At 42.1% G+C, this 16,914-nt stretch overlaps 1 protein-coding gene across 2 annotated transcripts in view; it reads right to left on the reverse strand.

The window, feature by feature from the left end:
• Positions 1-9,857: 9,857 nt before the first annotated feature.
• The window catches only part of ARID5B (AT-rich interaction domain 5B), a 177,733-nt gene continuing 170,676 nt past the window's right edge, over positions 9,858-16,914 (reverse strand). The window contains exon 10 of one of the 2 annotated variants that reach the window (XM_057734383.1): positions 9,858-16,184. In XM_057734383.1, the coding sequence (XP_057590366.1) occupies positions 14,019-16,184 (2,166 nt within the window). In that variant the 3' untranslated portion in view covers positions 9,858-14,018. The remainder of the gene's footprint in view (positions 16,185-16,914) is intronic. The other variant, XM_057734384.1, reaches the window with a different exon arrangement.

Raw genomic sequence — 16,914 nt, forward strand, 5'->3', positions numbered from 1 at the left:
CCATTGAGAATGATGATAGCTGTGGGGTTGTCATATATGGTCTTTGTTATGTTGAGGTAGGTTCCCTCTGTGCCAATATCTGGAGAGTTTTTATCATAAATGGGTGTTTAATTTTGTCAAAAGCTATTTTTGCATCAAAATGATCACATGGAAAATAAATGAAAAGGAACTTTCCAACAACAACAAAAAATGATCACATGGTTTTTATTCTACAATTTGTTGATGTGGTATATCATACTGATTGATTGTGGATATTGAAGAAACCTTGCATCCCCGCGATAAACCCCACTTGATCATGGTGTATGATTCTTTTAAAATATTGTTGGATATGTGTTGCTAGTATTTTGTTGAGGATTTGTGCATCTGTGTTCATCAGTGGTATTGGCCTGTAATTTCCTTTCTTCGTGATATCTTTTTGTAGTTTTGGTAGCAGGGTGATGGCAGCCTCATAGAATGAGCTTGGGTGTGTTCCTTCCTTGGAAAGTTTTTGAAAGAGTTTCAGAAGGATAGGTGTTTTTTTTTTTTTTTTTTTTAATTTTTTTTTTGAGGTACACCAAGTTCAATCATCTGTATTTATACATATATCCCTGTATTCCCTCCCTCCCTCGACTCTCCCCCACCCTCCCCGTCCCAGTCCTCTAAGGCATCATCCATCCTCAAGTTGAACTCCCTTTGTTAAACGGCAACTGCCCACTGGCTATTTTACAGTTGGTAGTATATATATGTCTATGCTACTCTCTCACTTCATCTCAGCTTCCCCTTCACCCCCCACCCCCACAAACCTCCAGTTCTCCAGTCCATTCTCTGCATCTGTGCCCTTGTTCTTGTCTTGTCACTGAGTTCATCATTACCATTTTTAGATTCCGTATATATGAGTTAGCATACAATATTTGTCTTTCTCTTTCTGATTTACTTCACTCTGTATGACAGACTGTCCACCTCATTACATATAGCTCCATCTCATTCCTTTTTATAGCTGAGTAATATTCCATTGTATATATATGCCACATCTTCTTTATCCATTCATTTGTTGATGGGCATTTCGGTTGCTTCCATGTCCTGGCTATTGTAAATAGTGCTACAATAAACATTATGGTACATATTTCTTTTCGGATTATGGTTTTCTTTGGGTATATGCCCAGGAGTGGGATTACTGGATCATATGGTAGTTCCATTTTTAGTTTTTGAAGGAACCTCCAAACTGTTTTCCATAGTGGCTGCACCAGCTTACATTCCCACCAACAGTGCAGGAGAGTTCCCTTTTCTCCACACCCTCTCCAACATTTGTTGTTTCCAGATTTTGTGATGATGGCCATTCTGATTGGTATGAGGTGATACCTCATTGTGGCTTTGACTTGCATTTCTCTGATGATTAGTGATGTTGAGCATCTTTTCATGTGTTTGTTGGCCATCTGTATGTCTTCTTTGGAGAAATGTCTATTTAGGTCTTCCGCCCATTTGTGGATTGGGTTATTTGCTTTTTTGGTATTAAGCTGCATGAGCTGCTTATATATTTTGGAGGTTAATCCTTTGTCCGTTGTTTCATTGGCAACTATTTTTTCCCATTCTGATGGTTGTCTTCTAGTCTTGTTTATGGTTTCTTTCACTGTGCAAAAGCTTTTAAGTTTCATGAGGTCCCATTTGTTTATTCTTGATTTTATTTCCATGATTCTAGGAGGTGGGTCCAAAAGGATCTTGCTTTGATGCATGTCATAGAGTGTTCTGCCTATGTTTTCCTCTAGGAGTTTTATAGTGTCTGGCCTTACGTTTAGGTCTTTAATCCATTTGGAGTTTATTTTTGTGTATGGTGTTAGGAAGTGTTCTAATTTCATTCTTTTACATGTAGCTGTCCAGTTTTCCCAGCACCACTTATTGAAGAGGCTGTGTTTTTTGCATTGTCTGTTCTTGCCTCCTTTGTCAAAGATAAGATGCCCATATATGCGTGGGTTTACCTCTGGGTTCTCTATTCTGTTCCATTGATCTTCCTTTCTATTTTTGTGCCAGTACCATACTGTCTTGATCACTGTGGCCTTGTAGTATAGTTTGAAGTCAGGAAGCCTAATTCTGCCAACTCCATCTTTCCTTCTCAAGATTGCTTTGGCTATTCAGGGTCTTTTGCGTTCCCATACAAACCGTAAGATTTCTTGTTCTAGTTCTGTGAAAAATTCCATTGGTAATTTGATAGGGATTGCATTGAATCTGTAAATTGCTTTGGGTACTATAGTCATTTTCACAATGTTGATTCTTCCAATCCAAGAACATGGTATGTCTCTCCATCTATTTGTATCATCTTTGATTTCTTTCATCAGTGTCTTATAGTTTTCTGCATACAGGTCTTTTGCTTCCTTAGGCAGGTTTATTCCTAGGTATTTTATTCTTTTTGTTGCAGTGATAAATGGGAGAGTTTCCTTGATTTTTCTTCCTGTTTTTTTGTTGTTCGTGTATAGGAATGCAAGAGATTTCTGCACATTAATTTTGTATCCTGGCAGGCGGATTCTTAACCACTGTACCGCCTAGGAATTCTCCTAGCTTTGGGCTTTTTAAAAAAATTTATTTACTTTTGAATGCCTTGGGTCTTTGTTGCTGTATGTGTGCTTTCTCTAGTTGTAGTGAGCAGGGGCTACTCTTCATTGCAGTGCACGGGCTTATTGTGGTGGCTTCTCTTGTTGTGGAGCATAAGCTCTAGGCATGTGGGCTTCAGTAGTTGCAGCATGTGAGCTCAATAGCTGTGGCTCACGAGCCCTAGAGTGCAGGCCCATTACTTGTGGTAAATGGGCTTAGTTGCTTCACAGCATATGGGATCTTCCCGGCCCAGGGCTCGAACACATGTCCCCTCTATTGGCAGGTGGATTCTTAACCACTTTGCCACCAGGGAAGTCCTTAACTTTGGCTTTGTCTGTTCCTCTTTCTCTAGTTGCTTTATGTGTAATGTTAGGTTGTTTATTTGAGATTTTTCTTATTTCCTAAAATAAGATTGTATTGCTATAAACTTCCCTCTTAGAACAGCTTTTGTTGTGTCCCATAGCTTTGGACCACCATGTTATCATTGCCATTTTTCTCTAGGTATTTTTTTATTTCCTCTTTGATTCTTCAGTGATCTTTTGGCTGTTGAATAACATATTGTTTGGCCTCCAGGTATTTGTGTTTTTTACACTTTTTTCCTGCAGTTGATTTCTAATCTCATCATTGACCATTGCTGTGGTCAGAAAAGATGCTTGATATGATTTCAGTTATCTTAAATTTACCCAAGATGTGATCTATCCTAGAGAATGTTCCATGTGCACTTGAGAAGAAAGTGTATTCTGCTGCTTTTGAATGGAATGTTCTATTAATATAAATTAATTCCATCTGGTCTAATATGTCATTGAAGGCCTGTGTTCCCTTTATTGACTTTCTGTGGATGATTTTTCCATTGATGAAAGTGGAGTGTTAAAATTCCCCACTTTTATTGTGTTACTGTTGATTTGGGGTTTTTTTGGCTGTTGGCGTTTGCCTTATATATTCAGGTGCTCCTATCTTGGATGCATATATTCTTACAATTGTTATATCTTCTTGGCTTGATCCCTTGATCATTATATATTGTTCTTCTTTGTCTTTTGTGACATTCTTTATTTTAGAGTCTGTTTTGTCTGATATGAGTATTGCTACTCCAGATTTTTTGTTTTAATTTCTATTTCTATGGAATATATTTTTCCATCCCCTCACTTTCAATCTGTGTGTGTCCCTAGATCTAAAGTGGATCTCTCTCTCTCTTTTTTTTTTTCATCACATACTTAATTTTATTTTTTTAACTTTTTATTTTTTTATTTTTTACAATAAACTGCATATATTTAGAGTGTACAATTTGGTATCCCAGTCTCCCAATTCATTCCCCCTCCAACCCTTTCCACTTTCCCCATGAAGCGGGTCTCTTGTAGACAGCATATATATGGGTCTTGTTTTTGTACCCATTCAGCTAGTGTATATCTTTTGGTTGGAGCATTTAATCCATTTCCATTTAAGGTCATTATCGATACAAATGCTCTTTTTGCCATTTTGTTAATTATTTTGGATTTATTTTTGAAGGTCTTTTTTCCTCCATTCCTCTTGTTCTCTTGCGATTTGATGTCTGTCTTTAGTGATGTGTTTGGATTGCTTTTTCTTTGTGTGTGTGTGTGTATCTATTATAGATTTTTTATTTGTGGTTACCATGAGGTTTTGATATAGCTGTCTATATATGTATGAGATTGTTTTAAGTCAGTGATCTCTTGATTTCAAATTCATTGCAATATCCTTCATTTGTACTCTCCTCATGATTGCTGGTTTTGGTATCATATTTGTGTGTGGATGATTTTCTACCTTTACTGTATGTTTGCCTTTAACAGTGAACTTCCCCATTCATAATTTTCTTGATTCTAGTTGTGGCCTTTTCTTTTTTACCAAGAGAAGTTCCTTTAGGATTTGTTGTTTTGGTGGTGCTGAATTCTCTTAGTTTTTGCTTATCTGTAAAGCTTTTGATTTCTCCATCGAATCTCAATGAGAATCTTGCTGGGTAGAGTATTCTTGGGTGTAGGTTTTTGCCTTCCACCACTTTAAATATGTTGTACCACTCCCTTCTGGCCTGTAGAGTTTCTGCTGAAAAATCAGCTGATAACCTTATGGCAGTTCCCTTATATGTTATTTGTTGCTTTTCCCCTGTTGCTTTTAATATTTTTTGTTTGTCTTTAATTTTGTCAGCTTGATTAATATACGTCTTGGCATTTCCTCCTTGGATTTATCTTGTATGGGACTCTCTGCATTTCTTGGATTTGAGTATTTCCTTTCTCATGTTAGGGAAGTTTTTGTCTATGATATCTTCAAATATTTTCTCAGGCCCTTTCTCTCTCTCTTCTTCTTCTGGGACCCCTATAATTCGAATGTGTTTAATGTTGTCTCAGAGGTCTTTGAGACTGTTCTCATTTCTTTTCATTCTTTTTTCTTTATTCTATTCTGCGACAGTGGTTTCTGCCCCTGTCTTTCAGCTCACTTATTCGTTCTTCTGCCTCAGTTATTCTGCTATTGATTCCTCCTAGTGTGTTTTTTCATTCCAGTTATTGTGTTGTTCATCTTTGTTCTTTAACTCTTCTCACTCTTTGTTAAACATCTCTTGTGTCTTTTCAGTTTATACCTCCATTCTTTTTCTGAGATCTTGTAGCATTTTTACTACCATTACTCTAAGTTATTTTCAGGTAGGTTGCCTATATACACTTCATTTAGTTGTTCTTGTGGGGTTTTGTCTTGTTCCTTCATCTATAACATATTTCTCTGCCGTCTAATTTTGTCTAACTTTCTGTGTTTGTGGTCTCCTTTTCCACTGGCTGGAGGATCACAGCTCCTCTTGCTTCTGGTCTCTGCCCTCTGCTGGGTCAGGTTGTTCCTGAGGCTTGTGCAGACTTTCTGGTAAGTGGCATTGGTGTCTCCCTGCTTGTGAGTGGAGATGGGTCTTGTCCCTCTGGTGGGCAGGGCCATGTCAAAGGGTGTGTTTTTAGGTGGCTGTAACCTCAGTATGTCTTTAGGTACCCTGTTTGCTGATGGGTGGAGCTGTGTTCCTTTTCTGCTGGTTGTTTGTCCTGAGGTGTTTCAGCAGTGGAGCCTATATGCTGTTTGGTAGGGCCAAGTTTTGATGCGAAAGTGGTGACCTTCAGGAGAGCTCACGCTGATCAATATTCTCTGGGACCTCTGCCACCAGTGTCCTTCCCACCCCACCCCCCCACCCCCAAGTGAGGCACAGCCAACCCCCGACTCCCCAGGAGACTTTCTGAGATTTGTAGGTAGGTACAGCCCTGGTTCCTTTGAAGTTACTGCTTTGTACTGGGTCCCAGTATATGTGAAAACTTTTGTGTGCCCTCCAAGAATAGAGTCTCTGTTTCCCCCAGTCCTGTGGAGCTCCTGCACTCAAGCCCTGCTTGCCTTCAAAGCCAAATGCCTTGGGGATTCCTCCTCCTGATGCCAGACCTTAAGGCTGGGGATCCTGACATGGGGCTCAGGACTTTCACTCTTGTGGGAAAACCTCTGTGATATAATTATTTCCCAGTTTGTGGATCACCCACCCAACATATATGGGATTTTATTATGTTGCAAAAGCACCCCTCCTACCATCTTATAGTGGCTTCTTCCTTGTCTTTGAATGTGAAATATCCTTTTTCATAGTTTCCAGTCTTTTTTGTTGGAATAGTTGTTCAGAAGTTCATTGTAATTTTGGTATTTTTGAGAGAGGTGGTAAGCTTAAGCCCTTCTACCCTCTTTTGCAGTCAAGGGACTGCTTTTAGTTTGGATGCTTGCTGCCTCTTTCCTCAGTGTGTGCTGGCTGTTATTCCCTTGATATAGGGTTTGCAGGTACAGTGGCCCTTGTGCAGTCCTGGGTCAGCAGGGGCAGCTCTTGGCACCTAGTGGTGGGTCTCGCATGGGCAGCTGCTCTCAATGCACTCCCTGGACAGGAGGGGCAGGGCCTGGCACTTGCTCATGGGTCTCATATGGGTGGCTGCTTTCCACACCCTCCTGGCACAGTTGGGGCAGCGTCTGGCATCTGCTCATGGGTCTGATAGCAGCAGCATGTGCCCACCTCTGGAGCCCACGATGGCGGTGGTGACTTGTACCTGCCCCCAGATCCTGTGTAGGTGGTGTCCTGTTGCTTGGGAGTGCACACACAGGGAATAACACTCTTCTGGTGGTCACGCCCCTCTCCTTGTAAGCCCCACAACAGTGGTGCCTTGTTTCTCTCATAGGTCCAGGCTTCTTCCAAGTACACCCTCAGTTGCCACAGTCTAGCCTCGTCAGGCTGTTTCTGTACACTCAATCCCAGTCCTCTGTGTGGGTCTGACCTCTGAAGCCTACAGACCAGTGTCTCAGGCTGGGGAGCACAGGGGGGTGTTGCCGACGTTCTGTACAGATTACTCTCTGTTTTGTCTTCTGCGAACCAGTTGCTGCACTCTCCTCCTAGGCTCGGAAGCAACCCCTCCGTACAAGCTGATCTCCCTGCAGAGAGGGCACTCCCCAGGGTGTGGGAACCGTTCCTCTTTCACAGCTCCCTCCCTTGGGTGCCAGTCCCATCCCAATTCCTTCTTTCTCTTTTTCCTTTTGTTCTACCCAGTTACATGGAGGTTTTCTTGTCCTTCCAGAAGTCTGAGGTCTTCTGTTAACATTCAGTAGATATTCTCTGTGAATCATTCCACTTATAGATGTATTTTTAATGTTTTTATGGGAGAAGGTGACCTCCACGTCCCATTCCTCTGCCATCTTGATCCCCTCTGTAATCACTGTTTCAATTTCAGTACTTGTGGAAATTGGTCTGTTCGTATTTTCTATTTCTTCCTGGTTCAGTCTTGGAAGGTTGTACCTTTCTAAGACTTTGTCCATTTCTTTTAGGTTGTCCATTTTGTTGGCATATGCTCTCCCAATGATTAATTTATTCATTTAGTAAGTATTTAGATGCTTATGATGTATAAATCCTGAGTAAGAAATAGTGTTAAATCTATAGTCACCCCCAATAGATTAACGAAGTTTTGCCCAGAAGAGATACAGTGTTGCCTGCTCTTAGTGTCTGTTAAAATTCATTTGCAGATTTGTCCCATCTATAATTTGTGTCTATACATGTGTGTTCATTGGTCAATTGCACATTCTAGAACTGTGCTGTTCAATATAGTACCCACTAGCCACATGTGGCTGTTTAAATTTAAGTGAATAAAAATTAAATAGAATTATAGAATCAGTTCTGCCATCACACTAGGCACATGTCAAGAGCTCAGTAGCCACTTTGATTAGTAGCTACAGTATTGGAAAACTCTGAATTATAAGACATTTCCACCATTCTAGGAAGTACCATTGGACAGTTCTGTTCTAGAGAGAGTTTCAACAATAATTAAAGTAGTAGCTGTTCTTGTATGGGTGTCTCAGGGAGCAGATCACCTTTCCTTACTAGATTGGCTGAATGCCTGTGGTTATGGCTAGCATGAATCAAATAGTTTGTTCTTTTAAGCAGGGTAAACAAATGCTTTGCATTGTTATTTATCCCAGGAATTAGCTTGGAGATGCCAAAATTCAGGAATTCTCTATTAATGGACCCAAATTAGTGTCATTTACGCTACTGTCTAGGTCAATCTTGAAGGCTATGCTTTTTTTTTTTTTTTTTTAACATTATTCCTGGCCAGAGGTCCTGGCCTTACCCCACCTCACTACTACCTCCTACCACTCACATACTTGTTGATGTAAATGATCACCCATTTCCTGGTCACTATCAGCCCTTAAAACATTTGTCAACTTTGGCCACTTTCCTAGAATAAATCATTGAGCAGTTATAGCTTCTACACCATGAGTGACATCTTTAGCAAAAGCACCCTCCTTCCCAACAGTATTAGCCAGGTCTGGTAAAAATAGATAACTTATCATGATGTTTCCTGTTGTGTATGATTCAAGTATCAGATCTATAAATGCTGAATGTGTCATAGATGGAAGAACATTCTTTTGATGTACTCATAACACTTCACATGATATGGTGAAATAAACATGAATCATAGTGAGGGTGAGGAGACCATGGCGCTAGGGGTTCTTTCTGTGTTTAGCATGTTTGGATTAACAAAGGGATGAGAGCCAGGGGAAAGAGCACTAACATGTTGCTGTAACTCCCCGTTGGCCTGAAATGGGTGGGCAGGGTCCTTCAGGGAGTCAACCATGATAGGATAAAGGGTCTTGGGTCTTTTATTAAAATGTATTTGTGGTTCTGTTCCCCCTGAGTTGTGGTGACATGCTTATTAGCAGTTTACTCTCTCCTGTCTATTCAAAGACCACCCTGATCAGATGCTGTGGGTTGTAAACTAAGACAGCAAAGTCTGTCCACCCTCTGCCCTGCCCCAGTCTCTGGAACCCATTAAGAAGGGAGCCCACAGGGTGCTACTTGGTGAATGCCTCACTTCAACTAATAATAAGCTGAGCAAAACCGGGGGAAGCTTGGAGGCAGAGGACTAAGGGGATGAAAGATCAGAAATCTTTGTCCGTCATCACCAGACATCAGAATATGCTGTTTTCCTAGCTTTTCAATCCTGATATAGCCATCAGCTGTTCCAATTAATCCATCACCAGATCTGTTCATCCTTCCTTCCACATACCTGTGAAATGCATTCATTGCCCCATTCTGCTACCCCAACTGAAATGACCACCATCTTGGTGTTAGATTGCTCTCAATCTTCCTTCACACAGCAGCCAGAGTGACATTGACAAAGACAAATCTGAACATATCAACTCCCCACTTAAACCTCTTCTTGCTTAGGATAAAGAGCAAATGCTCAACCTGATCTCTTAAGACCTACCTGGCTGACCCCTGCTATACTCTCTAACCTCACCTCAGCCTCATTCCCTGGACCTTATGCTTCTGTCACATAGGCTTTTTGCAATTCCTATAAGTTAAACTTGTTCCTGCCTTCGGGTCTTTCCACATGTGGTACCTTGTACTTGGATAACTCTTCTCCCAATTGCCTCTTACCTGGTCAACTCATACTCATCCTTCAGGTATCAGTTTAGTCACCACCTCCTCTCCCCCGGAACTAGGTCAGGTTGAGGTTTTGTATTTATGTGGGTAACTATTTGATTAACTCTTTCCCATAAGATTAAAAAGCTCCAGAGACAGTATTTTTTATCTTTTACTCACCATTGTAATCCCAGCTCCCAATGCTGTGCCTGGCATTCGAGACATGAGTAAAACTTTGTTGACTGAATAAGAAATAATGACTTTTATTACCTGCCAGGAGAGAAGCATGGTATACAAAGGAAGTCTTAGACTTAAGAGCCCTGGGTTCAAATCCTGACTCTGTCAACTTGTTAGCCAGGTGATCCTGGGCAAGTTGATTTACCTGTCTAAGCCTCAGTCTTCTCATCAGTAAAATGGGCATATGCACATTTACATGGGGCTGTGAAGAGTAAAGATATTGTATGCCAACTAGGCACCAGGTAGGTTCTCAACAAACATAGACATCCACATCATCACTGTTCTCGCTATTATCCTATTTGGTGATGATGGGGTGGAAAGTACTCTGGTGAGGCCACAGGGCTCTTGAGGAGGAAGTGACAGATTACAACCAAAAGGAAACAGATAGTAACATTTTTTATTAAATATTACAGTGGATCAAAAAGTACAAAATATCTCTTGCCTGCTATGTGATTGGGAAACTATTGGCACGTAATACAGTATCAAAAGCAGTAATAAGTACAATTTGGAAAACATACAAAATTGAGTGTTTATAGTTGGCTCAGCATTCTTCTGGTAGTGTTTAAACTAATGCAAAGGTTACTCAATAACCTCTCCATTGGGAAACTATATAATATCACTGGGCCATGTTGCTATATACAAATAATCACCTTACAGAGCATAGAGGTTACATAGCTGGAATCACCAAAAGTATACAATATTTACAACACAGGAAAATTTTAAAAAGTATAAACAGCCAAGAGATTATGCTGCTATTCTTCAGACATATTTCAACCATGGGGAGACAAGCAGAATATCAAATACATCAACAGCCAACACTGGAATTTAAGTGCTCAAGATAATCCTTGCAGTGGTGTGGGTCTCACCAGGGCAGACTTGTTCCCATTTTTCTTTAAAATTGGGACAAGAGTAAAACTAGACCAGATGGGACTTGGCTGACCACCACCAAATGTGACTCTGTGGGACAACAAGTGAAGAGAAATAAATGGTTCTCTTTGAAGGCACACTACATAAAATATTTTTGTGGGATCACCTCAAAATTTCCATCAGACACACCAACACAGTGAAATACAGTACTTGAGAATTCATGCACCAGGTCAGAAAGTTGTAAAGTCAACGCTGAGTTTTTCATAAACCCTTCTGTATATGCCCTGATAAACAAGTGAACTTAAGAGCTTCTAGCTAGTAAATAAATAAGTCAGTCCTGTGGCACATATTACAAGTTCCAATCACTTACTAGAATAGTTAATTCTGAAACTTGTTTGGGCTGGGTTTCTTTGTTTGTCTGTTTATTTGTTTGTTTTTCTTTAATGCTGAGTTGCCAAAAGTTAAACCAGAAGTTGCATGGAAAGGTTTAAAAAAAAAACATTATTTAGAATCTCCAAATCTCCAGTAAATCACAGACTTAGCGCATTTTGAATTGCAACATTTCTTGGAAGCCACACTTAGTAAATAGATTTATGACTCCATTGCCAATTAGATTCCACAGTTTCCTTTACAGAACTACCAATAACAATGGTTTGATTGCACAAAGAAAGGCTTGTGCAATTCCATTCAATAATAAGGCCCCTTGAACTCAAACAATGCAAACAAAGCCCTATTTAAGACTTTTTAAAATGTAGTTCTCAGCCAATGAAGAATTCAATGGTCTTTTTGAAAGATTTCCAAGATCTCTGCTCGGAGTTTTAAAACAAATAACACACTGCTTCTGTTGGGAATGTATACCCCCATTTCTCTTTATTTGTCCTGATGTTTTGCCGAGGGTATGAGCTTCCTCAGACAGGAACAGTGAGTCTCCTCTCAGAAGAGATGAGAAAAACAAAAGCTGGACTATGTTAACATTGTTTGAAAATGGTGTGATCGGATTCCAACATGATGAAACCAGACTGAAATCACAGCAGTGGGGAAAACACATGCCCCAGACTCAAAATGGATAGGTGAGTTCCACCAGGGGCAGATGCCCCCGTTTCCTTTGAGAAATGAACTCATAGAAACCATGTAGGATCTAGCCCATGTCAGCTGCGGAAACACCGGAGTTTCCTCCTTCTTCCATGTCCTCTGATTCTGTGACCATTCAATCTAGTGCAACTCTCTTAATATGTGTCCTGGCCAGCATTCTGCCAGCTGGAATTGAGATATTTCCCCCCCTCTATCTTGTGCAATAGCAGGATAATCTGCATTCACACATTTATAATCTAAATTCTACTAGTCTATCTATGGTTCTATTAAATATATATATATATTATTCCACAGGAAGGTAAATAATTAATTGAAGCAAATGGAACTCTTAACACTAGATCTCTACATTCTTTTGTTTCCACCTTTGGATATTAAGTATGTTACACTGAATATTTGGCTTCGTATCATAGAGACATTTCAATACAAACGCACAGCATGCATGGCTTGGTTTAAGAGCCACAGTTTCATTGTTTACCAATTTTGATTATTTTGCAGTCGCGTTACCTATTTAGAAGTTGAAAAGTGTCATCAATTTTCATAGAATTAAATATCTCAGAGGTAAAAGACTTGGTTAACTATGGTTCTAATGTCTACGGGTAGCGGTGGGGCAGGGTGGGGTTGCCTGCGGAGTTCATCACAGCAGTCTTGTCAGCAGGGATGGGACCTGGGAGGAAAATCCACTCTGTGTTGATCGACTTTTAACACACTTAGAAAATGCATCCACCTTGATGTTACATCTCGGCAGCAAATAGAATAAAGTGGCAAGAATGACAATATACGTTCTCTGCATCTTTTGACTGCTTGAGCAGCTTGACCATTTCTTTCCAACAATAAAAGAAATCGTTTAGTGGACTGTGTTGCCAGGTGGTTAAAAACAAGACACAAACCACCCTATGTGTTGTGCATACATGCAAAACTCATGCCCCATAAACCCGAAGAGGATGGCTTTCTTTTGAAATGGGTAATCTGGTACGCCAGTTACCCCCAGAAACGTGGCCTGGGCGGTTCTTCATGGGAATAACAAGAGACCAACTTGATGAAGGCAAAGTGACTACCTGTTACTCGCAAGACCATGGCCCAGGGCAGGCATCTGGTGCTTAGGCCTCCCGCTGCTCATTTTCTTCTGGATAGTCGAGCTCCATCCTCTTCCCAACCCCCTTTCCCAGACTTTAAAGGGATCAGTGCCAACACCAATGTAAATCATTTTGGCTTCTGTTCTAATTTCTGAAATTCCTAAAATATCTGTGCAGCCCACAAATATGTCCTCTAGACTCTGTTGTTATTCAGCAGCTTGCTGCCAGTGAGGTTTTAAGTTTTTATGATTCCTCTGGTATGTAGGACAGTTTCACAGCCTAGATAAGGTAAGTACAATGCTCGATATTTTCACATAACCCAACACTTCAAAGCAAAGCATTTGGCCGGGTAAGCAGTGTGTAAGCTCTTTCAACTATGCCATTTATGAGGAACAAAATCCTTAAGTTGCAGATTTGCAAAGGAACGTTCTTTGCACTATCGTGTGCTCAACTGTTTCTTTTTTCATTTGTTCCACTAGAATCAGTTGCTTCAATTTGTAAACAATAACATTACCACCCAAAGCTGCTCAAAATGATAAGATGTGGAAAAATTACAAACACACATCAACAACTAGGACAGTCAGCCTTTAAAACAAAACAAAACAAAACAAAACGACCTGCAAAAAATAGCGATACTGTTTAAAAAAAAAAAAAAAAAAGGACAAGAAGGAACTGGGAGAAAATTAGGATTACCTGTATATAAATTAGGTGAGCAAACAGTGATACGGGTAGTTTTAAGAAGCAAATATATACAGTCAATTTAACAGTGTTTACTTCTCTGGATTGTATAATAGTGTCAAAATGAAAGACCTATTGAAGTTTCACTATACATTGCATTGATTGAACCTTGGAGAGTTTTATGAAGAGAGGGGCATCCCTTGGCATGTTTGCCAGTCTTCCTCGCCCCTTCTTCTGAAATGTCTGCCTTTTTTTGCCCAGATTGTTTCCTGACCATCGGAACTCAGACGGGGTCCTCTAAGCTCTTCCTGGATACACGTGAATCCCTTCACAAGACCCCCGTGCGAGCAAAGTGAACAATCTGGGGTGTGAGGGCATCTGTGTTGACAGGGGCTCAAGACTGACCAGCCAAGGCTGGAATCATCCTGCAAATATCAGGTACGTTCACCTCCCCTCTAAGCCCCTTTGGCCGGGACTGATCTCACCCCCAGATTAGAAGAAATACTGACTTCTAATTCTACAAGCCATCACCCCTAGGCTAAGGAGTGAAGCTCTGTTATCCACGCCGTTTGGGATGCTGGGCAGAGCCGGGCTTACAGTTTTGTGCTGGGGTGTACAGATGAGAGCTGAGAAGATGGGAAGGTGGCTTGAGGATTTATAGCAGCTAAAGGGTAAATGCTATTGTGCAAAAGGTCCCCATACGAACTTCCTACAGGTGTGGCTGCAGCTAAGTGTCTGTATAGCTGCTGAGAATTTGTTGGCGACGTAAAAATTCCTCTTTGCATCACAAGCGAGTGGAAAGCCAGGGGCTGCATGAGTGGAGAAAGCACAGTCTGGTTTTTCAAGTACTGCAGAGAATGAGAATACCCAGCTGGGAGCCTGGAGTTGAGGCCCGAGTTACACAGGCTCCCAGAATACAAACCTGGGAAGATAGGGGAGGAGAGGGGCAGCTTGTGGCTTTCCGAGGTGCCCCCAGAGTGCCCACCGTGCGCCACCTTGCTGCCTTCGCTCTCCTGCTCTGAGGCCTTCTCCTTCCCAGAGACCTCCTTGGAGGGGTCCAGAGGAGACACGGCCCGGGCCTTTTTCCCAGCGATTACAAGGTCCAAATCCTCCAGGCTACGTTTTATGGGACGCGCTGCACCAATGTTCTGAGGGCTCATTTTCCGGTGCAGGATGGGGTGGACCATGCCTTCCATCTTCCTGAAATTCTCCAATCTCACAGGGTGAGGTTTTCCCGATCTGGAAAGTGATTCAGGGTATTTCTTAGGGGCCGACATGGTCATGGGTGATACCCGACAGGCCTTGGGGTGACAGTCTCGACTCTGGCTGTTTATGACCTGGAACTGGGAGGCACTCTTGCTCTCCTGGGGCCCGGGCGCTGCATGGGCCAGGCCCAGGGCCTTGCCAGTAGGTTTGTGAGGGTTCTTGGGAAGGCTCAGATCCGTTGGCTGGTCATCTGTGGGGGCTTCTGCTACAGCCGACTTTTTGTCTTGCAGGTGTAGAGACGCCAGATAATTTACGTGGAGCTTCTCTTGGTGTTTGTGGGGAGGAAAAGAACTGTTTTCCGATTCCCTGTACATGTCCCTGCAAGGGTACTTGGATGTCTGTTCATTATGGAGATGGTGTTCAGTGTGTCTGTAGAGGCTGTGGAGATGAGGAGATGAGTAGAAATCAGCCAGGAAGCTGGGCATGTGGGGGTGGGGAAGAGCCCTTTTCTCTAGCAGCTTCTCCTTGCCCTCCTGAACTTCTTGCTTTAGGACATAGGAGTCGGCAAGGGGGCTAAGGTGATGCTTGGAGAAGCTGCAGCGGTGGGGCTCGGACCGACTCAGTTTGTCATGCTTAAAAATGTCATTGATGCTCTTTCTCTCCTCTGAGGGCTTGCTTCTGAAACTCTGGACGTGCTGAATCACTGACGGCCGGCTGACCGCCATGTGGTCAGTGCTTTGGCCGTGATGGGCCTGGGAGAAACCTGAACACCGGTCGTCCCTCGCAATCAGTTTCTTTTTGCTGATCAAAGGGGGTGGGGAGCCATAGGGGTAGCTGCTGGAGAGGCTGGCCCCACTCACTTGGGACAAAAGTTTTTTCTTGGCCAGCGGGGACATGATGCCTGGGTTGCCCCTTGAGTAGAGCAGGGGGGTGTAATTAAGTCCATGGTTCTCATTCATGGGCCCAGTCAAGTCTTTGTCTTTGAACATGTCAAATGACTGGACCACAAGGACCTTTGGGGTCTGCTTGAGTGCATTGTGGATGTCGTCACTGCCCAGCTGGTCCACCTTCACGGTGCAGTTGGCGATGTAATCTGCCATTGCGGGGAGTTTGTCATCCTCCATCTCGCTCTGGTTTGCCAGCGGTGGCTGCGTGGTGGGGAAGCCAGGGAAGGATGCTTCTTGGAGTTCATTTTCAGGGCTCTCTGTAAAACAGCAGGGCTTGGGTTCTTGTTTTGAGTCTACGAGAGCACTGGGAGAGGTTAGCGACTGTTTGCCAGCCCCTGGAATCAGGGCTGGATCCCTTTCAGGGGCTGGAGGGGCACTCGCGAGGGGAGGGGCAGGCCCCTTCTCTCCTGCCTCCTCTGCCGCCTTCTCGCTGTTGGCACCTTGCTCTGTTTCGTTGTCCTTTTCTGGATCTGCTCGGGACACCAGGGGCCTTGCTGCAAAATCCCGGTACCCCTCCATTTTTTTCTTTGTGTCTGCTACTGGGAGAGGCTCAGTGATGCTTTTCTGGTGTAAAGTCTCTTGTTCCTTCTCTTGCTCTGAGGAAACCTGATGAAATATCGCAAAAGATAGTCAGAAGGAAGTCAAATGCATTGACACTTTATGCTGTGAAATAAGATATTACACACAGACTTTTTTTTAAAACAAGCTTGTCAGTCAGCTCGTGGAGTTTCTGTAAAGCTTTATTATTCCCCAATCATGGCTCTAAAGAAAGAAATCTAAATTACAGAAACATTAGGGGAAATATGCATATTCACTCCAGTCCCTTATGAGATACCTATCCAAATAGCAAAGTGTTATGTACTGCTGGTATACAATCATATCACTCCTTGATTCTAATATATAGTTTAATTCTGAGGTTGTCTTCTTGTCAAATCAGTCAATTATCCAAATGGGTTTTAAATTACATGTTGTGCTTTACGACACTTTGAAGATTTTTTTAAGCATCTCTCTTTCAAAAATCCAACCAACCCCATGTCAACAAGAAACAACAAACTTACTATAACCCCTCGTTTTCCTTCGAGAGAGCAAATCCCGTCCTAACATGTTCAATACAGTGCATAAAATTAGTGATGCTTAAGTGTTAATAACATCTACCCAGTGCCATATGACATGCAGATGAAGCTAGAATATTGAAAAATTATGAAGATTCAACGTCCCTGTCTACCTGAGGGACAGAAGGACTCTAAGTTCTTTTAGGCTGCAGCAAACTACATTTCCATTAAAGCTGAAAATGAAATTGTCAAAACGCAAGCAGTGAATGCCACCACCAATACAG

The sequence above is a fragment of the Hippopotamus amphibius genome, chromosome 5 (assembly GCF_030028045.1).
Source record: "Hippopotamus amphibius kiboko isolate mHipAmp2 chromosome 5, mHipAmp2.hap2, whole genome shotgun sequence".
In the NCBI taxonomy this organism is placed as follows: domain Eukaryota; kingdom Metazoa; phylum Chordata; class Mammalia; order Artiodactyla; family Hippopotamidae; genus Hippopotamus; species Hippopotamus amphibius.